Source organism: Malania oleifera, chromosome 1 (assembly GCF_029873635.1).
Source record: "Malania oleifera isolate guangnan ecotype guangnan chromosome 1, ASM2987363v1, whole genome shotgun sequence".
Lineage (NCBI taxonomy): Eukaryota > Viridiplantae > Streptophyta > Magnoliopsida > Santalales > Ximeniaceae > Malania > Malania oleifera.
In genome coordinates, this window is record NC_080417.1 from 111,942,177 (window position 1) to 111,955,031 (window position 12,855).

The 12,855-nt window shown below is 34.7% G+C and overlaps 1 protein-coding gene across 1 annotated transcript; it reads left to right on the forward strand.

The window, feature by feature from the left end:
- Positions 1–3,519: 3,519 nt before the first annotated feature.
- Positions 3,520–12,646, forward strand: LOC131152004 (pentatricopeptide repeat-containing protein At2g20710, mitochondrial-like). Its single transcript, XM_058103559.1, has 2 exons — positions 3,520–3,916; positions 11,069–12,646. The coding sequence occupies exons 1-2, from the start codon at positions 3,620–3,622 to the stop codon at positions 12,395–12,397; spliced, it is 1,626 nt and encodes a 541-aa protein (XP_057959542.1). The 5' UTR covers positions 3,520–3,619; the 3' UTR covers positions 12,398–12,646.
- Positions 12,647–12,855: the final 209 nt, after the last annotated feature.

The following is a 12,855-nucleotide window of genomic DNA, read 5'->3' on the forward strand; positions in this document are numbered from 1 at the left end:
TGAGTCTAGTTGGGTCAACTAAATTATAAATATCTATTTCATTGCTTCATGGTTAAGAAACACAAAAGCTCTCTCTCTCTCTCTCTAGAACCAGCGAACTCTCTTTCTCTCTCTTTGATCCTTCATTGTTCGTTACCCGATTCCATAATCCAACGTTACTACGTGGATCAGGGGAAAAACCTCTATGATTGTGGCTGATCGGATCTTCATTTTGAGGATTTCTGGGTTTTATCCCGAAATCGAGGTAAGAGTCTAAGTTCGTTTTTGGTTCGACAGATCTATAGTAAATAGGACTGTATTAAAGTATTGTTATTTGGTTTTTAGGTTTTGAGAACTTGGTTCACTGTTTTGGAGTCGTATAGTTTGTGTTTCAAGTTTAGGAAAATAGGTAAGGGGATTTGCTTACATCAGTAATTTAAGAAAACTAAACCGCTAAAAAGTTAGTTTATGTTTATATGCACGTATTGATTGCTTATTTGCAAAGTTTCACTAGGTAAAAATGCTAGTTTTACGGTTTTGGTAAAAATGAAGGTTTTGGTGTATGATTTCCTAACTTTTCAAAACTTCGTTATTTGCATTAAACCTAACGTAGGAGATGCCTGAACCTCTTCTTTCCCGTTTAAATGTTATTTTTCGAGTTATATACTATATATAATGGATTTTTGATCAAGCAAGTGTGGCATATGATATGAAATGGATTATACTGAACTGCTATACACGTATATGAATTATGGGAACTAAAGTTCCATTTTGCTATTTGAAAATGTGGAAAACAGGTGTCGGTTATATACCGAGCTTTATATGTGAAAAGGGTTAAATCGAGAGTGTGTGTGTCGGTTTATACCACAGTGTGAATGAATAAGTTTGTGAAAAAACTGGAACTATACAGGTGATTTGTGGATTTGAAACAAGTTAATTTATTTTATTATAAATTTTATATATGATATTGGGACCGCAACTTGTTACTATGGGAGCCTTAAAAAGCTCAACATTATATGAAGCCTTAAAAAGCTTAAAGCTCGATTTCGTTGCTATACTCTGGATACAGTGCAACCACACATCTGATTTTCAGTGTGGATATCGAGATAGTCGACTGGGTAGGTGTGTACCATTGGTGGATTAATGGACCAAGTGGATTTAGTCGGACTATAGTAAATCACACAACCCACGCCACGGGGTAGTGATGACATTAGTTATGAAGTTTCTAAACTGGACAGTGTTCTAAATATGCATATACATGATTTAAAAACTAAAATAGGCAAAGCCACAGGTTTGAGTACCAGGTGGAGGGATTGTACAGTGTATGGGCCTGTACCCTACCCTAACCTCAGGAACTCTCGCTTGCAACGATGCTGAATTATCTATTGCAGGAAAAATATAAACATCTTCTATATTACGGTATTGAGAATATGTTATATATAAACTGCTTTCTACTAGTTTGAATATGTATTGTCACACACTGATGTAATATCTTTCACCTTACTGAGAAGTGTCTCACCTCAACATACGACCTTTGTTTCAGGTCCTGCAGGACGTCGGTCCTAGTTGTTAAAGGGATGTCGAAGCTTAGTATTGTTTTTAGCTTACGTAAGTGTTTTGTATATGTAATAGACTTAATACAGAATATATTTTTGGGGATTGTAAGAACATATTATGTTTTAAGCACGATCGTATGTATGTGAGAATACAGTTAGAAACTTTGATTTGTCTTTTAGATTTCCATATGGATGTTTATGTTTTCCACTATACATGAGATTTCAGATCAGTATGAAACACCCGTATGTCTCTATTTAGGGCAGGTTGTATATGTATGCTTATCAGAGGCAGGTATATTATATAGGTGTAGTAGCACTTCAGGGCCGTATAAAGGGTCGGAGCGTTACATTTGCTGATTGTTTTAAAATCTTATAACTTTAGGTGTAACCATTTATATTGAGCTTTTGGTAAAGTCACAAACTTTTGATTGTCAAATATATCCTTTAAATTTTTCCATAAGATAAGTAAGTCTTTAACAGTAAGGTATTCAGTCTTTAATTTTTCCTTTAATTAGATAGATAACAATTATAAGAGAGAATAATTATTAATTAGATGGGGAGCTAAATATAAAATAATATAGGCAAATACATTTGAGCTCATGTATGATTATATATATAATAATTTACAATATTTTCTTAATAAGCCGCTTACTCCATGCACCTTCCACACACTATCATACATACATGTGTAAGGAAGATCATGACTTTTACACGATCCTGCACGGATGCAGTATTTCTATCTAAAACAGTATTTTTCTAATTTCATTACATTTAGATGGATTTCAATATCAATAATCCATGATAAATAATTATTGCCTTCAACTTTAAGGGAAATTAATTCAATTTTGCTTATGTTCGACACGTGAATAAATTAACAATAATAAGTTAATTTGTAAAAATAGAATTTAAAAGCTGAAATAAAACTGAAATAATAATATAATATTATTTTCACCATTCCGGGGTTACTTAAATATGTTTCTTTAGGAATATTATTTTATTTTCTCAATTTGTACTCTTCAAGAGTATGATCCCAATTCATAAAATTAAATTGGGTAATAATTTACCACATCTTACGAAGGTTAAATATACTATCTCATCTGGAGTAAAAACGTTTTACCTCTTCAGGAGGTCGATTTTAATATCTTTTTGAGAAGTTAAAAATATACCCTCTTCGGGAGGTCTATCTCTTCCGGAAATTAAATATGTAGATGAAAAATTTAAATATATTGTCTCTTCAAAAGGACTATCTCTACGGAAAATTTAAATATATAACATTTTTAGGAAGATTATCTTACCATTTTTTTTGGAGATTGGTACTTTAATAGGCGGTACAGAAATAAAACAGTCCATTAAGGCGGTATAAATATGTAGAAATATATAAGTCGATTATAGTCTCGTAAATTAAATAAGAATTAAAGAAATATGTCAGTTGATTATAATTTGTTGCTAATAACATGTTATAGAATGATGTAAGAATTAATAATAAAATAAATAGAGATGAGCAGAAAAATAAATGAATATGAAACAGATTTTACATGGTTCAAATAAACCTACTCCACAGACGAAATGAATTAAACTTTCACTATCTCAGGAGAAATTACAATATGATATGGATATGATTTTATACAAAATATCTCTCTTTATTCTTTCTACTTCTTTTTTCTTTTCTTGTTTTCCTACTCTTCTTTTCTCTACTTCACTAGTTAAGTGAGAAGAGGTATTTATAGTCTTCATAAGTTAGTTAATCTTATCTTTATTAATGCAAACATATAGAGCAGGTTCACATAAAAATATAATTATTACTGACATATGAGACAGATTTTTAAGAATATAAATTAATGTAGACATATGGGTAGGTTCATAGGGATATAAAAGATGGATAAAATATGGATGAACGACAATCACACACATCCATTCATAACAATATTATAATTCCTCTCTTTTTTGTTTGCAAATTTAAAATTTTACCCAAAATAAACTTGTTCACACGCACACACTTCGCTCCCATTTCACGGTAACACCTAAAAAATCCCTTCTGGAATTTCGGCTTCTGCGACTCTCTCTCTCTCTCTCTCTCTCTCTCCATGCGGCACTTGATGAAGCTTGCTAGCTCAGGAATATTATTACATTTGCGTTCTGGATATGGTTCTCGGAATGTTTTGGGAAACATCTTCTACTCGACAATGGCGGCCACAAGTCCCTCAAATTCGAATTCAGGCGACTCTCTATACAGGAGGATATCACCAGTGGGAGACAATAGGGTCTCCATCGTACCCGTGCTCGACCAGTGGGTCCAAGAAGGAAGAGAAGCAGGCAAAGCACAGCTTCTGGCCATTATCAAGGAGATGAGATATTTCCGGCGGTACAAGCACGCTCTTGAGGTTTTTCTCCTTCTATTTGCTATATCTTTTTTATTTTCTTTCGGAAAAAGAAAAAATCCAACTCTAGTTTATTTTGATTCTTAGTTTTCCCAAGGAAAGCAATTCCTGAGGAAGCAAAGCTGCGTAAAGCTTGGTTTTTCATGAATATAACTAAAAAAGTGCCATCATCTTGAGGCAAGCCTCAGGGTAAAATTCCCGTCAATACGGAAGGAGCTTTGTAAATAAATAAAGAATTGTATATTCCAGAAAAGAGTTAAAATGAATATCTTCAAATGAATGTGCAGTACATCAGTATTATTTATACTAGAACAATGAAAAAATACATTCCAATTATATCCCTCACTATCAAACTATTTAGCCTCCTATATTTCTAACAAGCTTCAATGGAAAATGAATTTTCTGGAAAATTTTGGGAACTATTTTCCGTCGACCTCTGAAGGAGAGCAGGAAACGTATATTTTCTGTTGATGGTTGGAATTTCTGTGATTAGCCCCAACTGTGTGTAAAAGACAAAGAAATTATTCAATTTCTCTTTATAAACGCACTTTAAGCAACCCTTTCAGATTCTGTGTGGCTATTATTAGTTGAGGTAAAATCAATTAACTAAACACAACGAAAAAATTATTGATGTTATTAACAACACAACGCTTCGGTGGGTACCAAATACCCCTTGAGTTTATAATTGATCAAATTGCCCTGTAACTGTGGAATGAGGAATATGCAATTGTTTAACTTGTAAAGTTGTTATCAAGATACCCCTGAACTTTAATGAATCTTGCGTTCTTCATCTATAGATCAAACTATTCAATGTCAGATGACACTAGCACAATGCAACAAAACTCTTAAAAAATTCTGTCAACCTGAATAAGACCTTTGCATACATCGATAGTTGGCTAATCGACGACAATATAAGCCATTTGTCACAGTGCAGTGGTCGAGCAATTTGAACCCCTTGTATGCACATGTGCCAGGAACTACTCATCTGCTTTGCAACAGCTAAAAGCACAGATAGACTCTCAACTGCTTTGTGGCAACAGGGCTCACATCGCAATAACGGCAGCATTGTTGTTGATTAGCTGGGTCTTAAGGTCAAGACCATGTTTTGGTTAGTAAAAATGTCTAGGAGATTTACAGTTCAGTACTAGTTATACACCATACTCAGCAGATTGATTTGTCGGCCACAACAGTTACATGGTAAGACTCATCAAAGGGGTGCTGCTTCCTCACTTCCTGTCATCGCTGATTAGGTGGCTCTTGCGGTCAAGGCCATGTTTTGGTTGGTAAGAAAGTTTGAGAGGTTTATAATTTTGTACAGTTGTACTAGTTCTACCATACTCAGCAGATTGATTTTTGGATCGCATTGGTAACTCATCAATGGGGTACGTGATGCCTAATCCAAAGTTCAAGGGGTATCTTGATTATAACACTTGACAGCGAACTTTTACAGCAAGGGCAATTTCATAATGAGTGAGGGTTCAGGCAGCAATTTGATTGATTTAAACTCAAGGAGGTATTTGATACGCAACCCATAGTTTAGGGGCTGTCTTGATAATTACTCCAATTATTACGCACGGATTTTAACTTCTACATAACTAATAATAATTGGGGCAAATTGATTAATAAGAAGAAGAAAGTCATCATTTAACTTATCAATAGGGGGTGAAGTATTTACATTGGTTCCAAATCTCTGTACTGCAACCCATACCATTCAATGGTGTCATTCCAGATGATTGCAACTTAATAACCAAGCCTTAAGTCCTACCACAGAGGCACATAGGGTTCAATTGTATGAATCCTTTTTCCATCTTTTTACTATTTAGGACAATATTTTAGTAAAATTGAATTGCTGTCAATTTGTTATTTACTAGCTTATTCCAAGTCATTGTATCAACTTTGTTGCTAGAGTCTTACTTGGTACAAGTGGCCAGACCATGTTAGCTGCTTTACGATTATCTTAACCCTAGATGTATTCATTCCTAAATTTTATCTTTTAGAATTATATAAAAATACTAGTTGTAGGGTGTGATTTAGAAATTTGTCTATTTGAAAAAAATTTGAAAAAAAAAAACAAAATCTCAAAAGTGTACTTCGCTGGTGTAACACAAATTATTTTTTTACACATAGCCGGTCCCAGGCCCAAATAAAGAAGCAGGGTTGTGTTTGGTAACTGACGACCAACGTAAAGTTTTGTCAAATCTTATTATCATGAATTCTTACCAAAGTCACTTACGTCAAGGGAATAGGCTGGGTTAGTATAAAAAGGAGAGGGCTGATAAAGTTAGCACAAAAAACTAAGATTATATTAGCAACTTGGAATATAGGGACTCTTATAGGCAGAAGTATGGAAATAATGGAAATACTATTTAGAAGGAAAATTAACTTAATTTGCCTTCAAGAGACGAAATGGGTTGGAGAAAAAGTTAGAGAAATTGAAAAATCAAGATTTAAACTTTGGTACATTGGTAAAGGGATATAAAGACAGGATGAGAATTATTGTAGACAAAGACCTGAAAGATAATGTAGTAGATGTCAAAAGAATAGGGGATAGGATCATTAAAATTTGGATAGTTTTAGGTCTAGAGATAGTGAATGTCATTAGTGTGTATGTTCCCTAAATAGGCTTAGCAGGAAAATCTTAAAAGACAATTTTGGGAAGATATGGATAGTATTTTACAAGGGATACCAACATATGAAAAGACATTCATAGGAACTGATTTGAATGGGCACATTGGAATGGATAATATAAGCTATGAGAGGATACATGGAGACCATGGATATGGAGATAAAAATGAGACTGGTGATACGATCTTAGATTTTACCATGTCTTATGATTTGGTTCTATTGAATACTTGCTTTATAAAAAGAGAATAACACTTAAACTTTCAAGAATAAATATCATAAAAGTAAAATAGATTTCTTCTTAAATAAGAACAGGGATCGTATATCTTATAAGAATTATAAAGTTATTTTAGGTGAAGGTTTGGCTACACAACATACAGTCCTAGTATTAGATATACATATTAAAAAATGGAAGAGAAAGAATAACATAAATCAAAACAAGAGGACTAGATGGTGCAGCTTGAAGGGAGATAATATAGTAAAAAATTTAAAGATAAAATAATCAAAGAGTGTGATTGGAAAGGAGTTAAGATAGATGTAAATATTGTTTGAATAAAATGACTAATTATATTGTAAGGATAGCAAAAGCGGTCTTAGGTGAGTCCAAAGGAAGATACTTAGGTAGTAAAGAAAGTTAGTGGTGGGATCAAGAAATCGAAAGAGTCGTTAAAACAAAAATAAATTGGTATAAAATATGGTGAAATTGTAAAAATATAGAAAATCTTGAAAAATATAAAGAAATGAGAAAAAATGCAAGAAAAGACTATTAGTGAAGCTAAATGTTGCGCTTATGATACTTTATATATTAGACTAGATAGGGGTGAGCATAATTCGGGGAAAACCGAATTAACCGAATTAACCGACCGAAATTGGTCGGTTCGGTTCGGTTAAAAAATTCGGTTCGGTCGGTTCGGTTATGTTTTCCAATATTTCGGTTAATCGGGTTTCGGTTCGGTTAATGGAGAATATTAATTCGGTTAACCGATTAACCGATTTACGAATTAATTAAAATTTAAATATAAATTAATAAATTAAAATCTGATTTCACAATTTTCACTCATTCCCGAATCCCTCTCATACTCTCAGTCTCACACTCTCACTGCGATCAGTCTCACAGAAGTCAGAACATGTAAGTCCCTCACTGCCTTTCGCCGTCGTCGTCGCCGTCGCCATTGCCGTCGCTGTCGCCATCGCCGTCGCCGTTGCCGGCCATCATCACCAGCACAGTCACTGCTCTCTGAAGTCAGAAGCCATCGTCATCACCTTTTTCTCGCTCACCTGAGCTCCTCTGCACCACCAGGCACCATCTTCACGCGATGCCTTCATCTGTGTCCATCGCCGTCGCCGTCGCCGGCCATCATCAGTTCATCACCAACAGTGCAACGCAGTAACTGCTCTCTGAAGTGAGAAGTCAGAAGCCCACTGAGTCACTGCCTCTCTCTCGCTCACCTGAGCTCACTTCCGCACCACGGCACCACCATCTTCACGTGATGCCATCGCCGTCGCCACTGGCCAGCCATCGTCACCGAGAACCACCCCCGACTCCTCATCGTCATCGGCGTCAAGCTCACCCGAGCTCAATCATCTCCCTCGACTCCTTCCTGACTTCCCCCTTCCCCTGTTCGGATTTACCTTCCCAATTCCCCCTTCCCTCATATTTCTCGGTTAAATTAGGTTAACCGAATTACCCGAAAATAAATTCGGTCGGGTTCGGTTCGGTGAGGCCCAATGGTTCGGTCGGTTCGGTTAACACTATTCTTTAACCAAAATTTTCGGTTAATTCGGTTAATTAACCGAATTTGGCTGAACCGACCGTTTGCTCACCCCTAAGACTAGATACAAAGAAGTAGAAAAGGACATTTAGAAACTTGCTAAAGCTAGAGAAAGATAGGGCAAAGATTTAGGTGATGTAAATAGTATAAAGGACAAGAATAATAACGTCTAAGTTAGAGAAAAAGACATAAAAGAGAGGTGGCGAAGATATCTTGATAAGTTATTTAATGAAAACCAAAATGAAAGATTGAACTTGGAAGTGACAAATAAGGAGAAGGCCAAAAATAGGAGATTAATTCGCAAAATGAGAGTCCTTGAAGTTAAGATGACTTAAAAAAAAAAGTGGGACCAAATAAAATACTAATTGAAGTTTGGAAATGTTTAGGGAATAGAGGAAATATTTCGTTTACTAATCTATTCAACACAATTATAAAGACCAAGAAAATGCCACAAGAATGGAGGTAAAGTACGTTAGTTCCTTTATACAAAAACAAAGACGATATTTAAAATTGTAAATGACTATCGTGGAATTAAGATTATGAGTCATACAATGAAATTATTGGAAAGGGTAATTGAATATAAAATAAGACTAAACGAGAATTTCAAAAAATCAATTTGGTTTTATACTTAGGAAATTAGCAACAAAAGTTGTTCTTTTATACAAAAACAAAGACGATCTTTAAAATAATAAATAAGTATCGTGGAATTAAGATTATGAGTCATATGATGAAATTATTGGAAAGGGTAATTGAATATAAAATAAGACTAAAAATAAGGATTTTAACAAATCAATTTGGTTTTATACCTAGGAAATGAGCAACAGAAGCTATTTATCTTTTAAGAAGTTTAATGGAAAAATTTAAGGAAAAGAAAGAGGGACTTGCATATGGTTTTATTGACCTAGAAAAAGCACATGATAGAGCACCTGGAAAAGTTCTTTGGTGGGTCTTAGAAAAGGAGTATGCAATAGATATACTAAGGTCATTAAGGATATATATGATAGAGTAGTGACTAGCATTAGGATTGTAGGAGGGGAATCTAGAGATTTTCTAATCACAATAAGTGTACATCAAGGTTCTACTTTGGGTCCTTATATTTTTACTTCAATGATTGATAAACTTATTAGGAATATCCAAAATGAGATCCATTGGTGTATGTTGTTTGCAGATAATATCGTGTTGATTGATGATAGTAGGAGTGGAGTGGAATCTAAGTTAGGATTTTGAAAAATCACATCAGAGTCTAAAGAGTTTAGGATAAGTAGGAATAAGACAAAATATATAAAATGTAATTTTAGTAATGTAAGGAGTAGCAGCGGGGAGAAGATTAAACTTAAAAATCAAGAAATTATTAGCGCTAATTAATTTTGATATCTTGGAACTTTTATGCGACTAGAAGGGAAAATTGAAGAAGATGTAGTACATAGAATTAAAATAGGTTGGGTAAAATGGAGGAGTGTGTCAAGTGTGTTGTGTGATTATAGAATACCCTTAAAGGGAAAGGTTTATAAGATGACTATAAGGTCGCCAATGGTTTATAATTCAGAATGCTGGGCAACTAAGAAACAAGTAAACAACATATACAAATAGTAAAAATTGTTGAAATTTGAATGCTAATGTGGATAAGTGGTATAACACTAAAAAATAAAGTAAGAAACGAGCATATACGCAATAATTTAGGCATAGCACCAGTTAAAGACAAGATAAGTGAGGGGTAGCTTAGGTGGGTTGAGCATTTGAAATGTTGGCTTAGTACAGCACCTATGAGGAGGAATGAGTTAGTTATTGTTTCTGGCATGAAAAGGGATAGGAATAAGCCTAAAATAACTTAGAATGAGATAGTGTGTGTGAAAGGATTTAACAGCACTTTAATCTAATTGAGGAAAATACTCTTAATTGGGTGAATTGGCAGAACATGATTCATATAGCTGACCCCACCTAGTAGGACTTGAGGCTTTTTGTTGTCGTTGTTGTATAAAAATAATTATTGGTCATCTGTTTTCTATACTGATATTCAGTTGCACACCATATTGGCTTCTGTTTAGTGAGTCAAATTTGCATATTTGAAGTGTGTCAAGGTCACAATAGTGTGCTGGCATGTTGACAAAAGTTACTTGAAAATTTGCCTTTCTAAATATTTTTGCTGACTGGTTCACTGCAACTGAGGTTTATGATCTGTGCAACTTTTGGTGTTATGTTTAAATAACTTCTGAAAAGTGACCCTTTGTTTTGTTGCACGATGTGTCAAGTGAAATAAAAACTCAAATGATTTAAAATGATTTTGGATCAAAGTCCACAGGAAGTACAGACCTTTCTTCCAAATTGCTTAAACTGCTAAGTATTATCCTTCTCTGCACATAATGTTTCAGAAGTCAATACTGACCCTTGCACTGTTTCAGACTCAAATGATTTTGGGAACCGCAGTTATTTCTTGACATGGTCTTGAAATTACTCAAATCTTCAGATTATCCTTAACTATCGTATAAATCACCTTAACTGATGGGCTTTCATCTTTCTTTACATCTAATTATCTAATGCATCATGACATTGTTGTGTGGGTTTGTATATTCAACTTATACTTGTGTTTAGCCGTTTACTGGGGAAAAAAAGTGTTTATAAAAAAATGAATATATATGAATACATAGAATGTGATTGTTGATTGACTTCAATTATCCATACTGTTATTTTCAGCATTTTTTTTTTTTTCATTCTTCATATCTCAGATTCCCAGCCCTAAAATTTTGTTTAATATTTCTTTCAGATTTCTCAATGGATGAGTGACAAAAGGTACTTTCCACTTTCATATCGTGACATTGCTGTCCGGCTGGACTTGATCTCGAAAGTTCATGGGATAGAACAAGCAGAAAATTACTTCCATAACATTCCGAAACAATCCAAAGTTTTGGAGGTTTACAGTGCTCTTCTCAACTGCTATGCCCAAGAGAAATGTGTAGAGAAAGCAGAGGCAGTTATGCAGAAGGTGAGGGAAGTGGGGTTGTCTAGGACAACATTATGTTACAATGTTCTTTTGAATCTATTTTATCAGACTGGTAATTATGAGAAGCTAGATTTTCTGGTTCATGAAATGGAAGTTAATAGCATTCCTTATGACAAATTTACTTTCACGATCAGGCTGAGTGCATGTGCAGCCATGTCTAACACTGAGGAAACGGACAATATTATAACAAGGATGGAGTCTGATACATCAATTTTGTTGGACTGGAGTACTTATGTTGCTGCAGCAAGTGCATACACTAGGGCTGGGCTAGTAGACAAGGCTTTGAAAATGCTGAAGAAATCTGAGGCACTGATATTAGGAGCGAAAAGGAGAAGTATCGCCTTTAATGCCCTGCTCACACAATACGCAGCAATAGGGGAAAAAGATGAAGTTCTAAGACTCTGGGAACTGTACAAGAAGATGCACAAGATATATAACAAGGGCTATAAAAATATGATAATCTCACTATTGAAGTTAGATGACATTGAAGGTGCAGAGAAGATATTTGAAGAGTGGGATGCCAGCCAAGTATGCTATGATTTCCAGATTGCAGACTTGCTAATTAATGCGTACTCTAGAAAAGGTCTAATGGTGAAGGCTGAAGATCTTGTAGACAGGGCACTAGTTAAAGGAGGGAAGCCTTCTGGACGTACATGGTACTTCTTGGCAAGGGGTTATGTCAGGAATAATCAACTCCCAAAGGCAGTAGAAGCAATGAAGGTAGCAATTTCAATGCAGCTACCCGGATGGAAGCCTGGCAAGGAGTCCTTGGCAGCCTGTCTGGAATACCTGAAAGGGAATGGAGATCCGGAGGAAGCAAAGGAATTCTTAGGGCTACTTGAGAGAATGGGTACCATCTCAACAGATATTCACGATAGATTATCAAATTATATTGAAGACAGAATCAAATTGGATGTTCCCAGCTTAAGAGAAGGGGATTTTCTGGCAGGGGACGGGGAAATTCCAGAGATTTTGAAGCAGAAGCAAGATGTTGTTTTGGATCAAGTGCATCAAATTTTGGAGCCACACGTGAATGGGAGCCGTAAAGAACCAGGCAAGGCGTCGGCTGACAAAATTTTGGGTAATTGCTGAAAATTTTAGGAAGAAAATGTGAAAATATGCTGGCTATGTGCAAGAAAATACGGGCAATTAATTGGGGTAAGACTTATGATCTGTTTGGATCAAAAAGTTTACTTGGGAAAAGGAAAGGAAAGGAAAAGGAGGGAAACTCACTATTGTATTTTTCTTTTGTATTAAATATTCTTGAAAATTAAAGTTTATTTTAATATGATTAAAAATATAAAAAAAAATTAAATATTAATGATAAATTTTATTCATAAATTTTGTATATTTTTTAATTTCTTTTTCATTAATCAAACATAAAAATGCAAGTTTATTGATATTTTTCTTATGATTTGTGGTAAGGCCTTCATTAGTGGAGCCTTAACACCAGTCCTGTTTGACCATTGAAATGTCCTGTACCATGTACAAAAAATTTTGGGCTGATATTTTTCCCTCAAGACTTACCCATACATTTTCTCTACATGAAG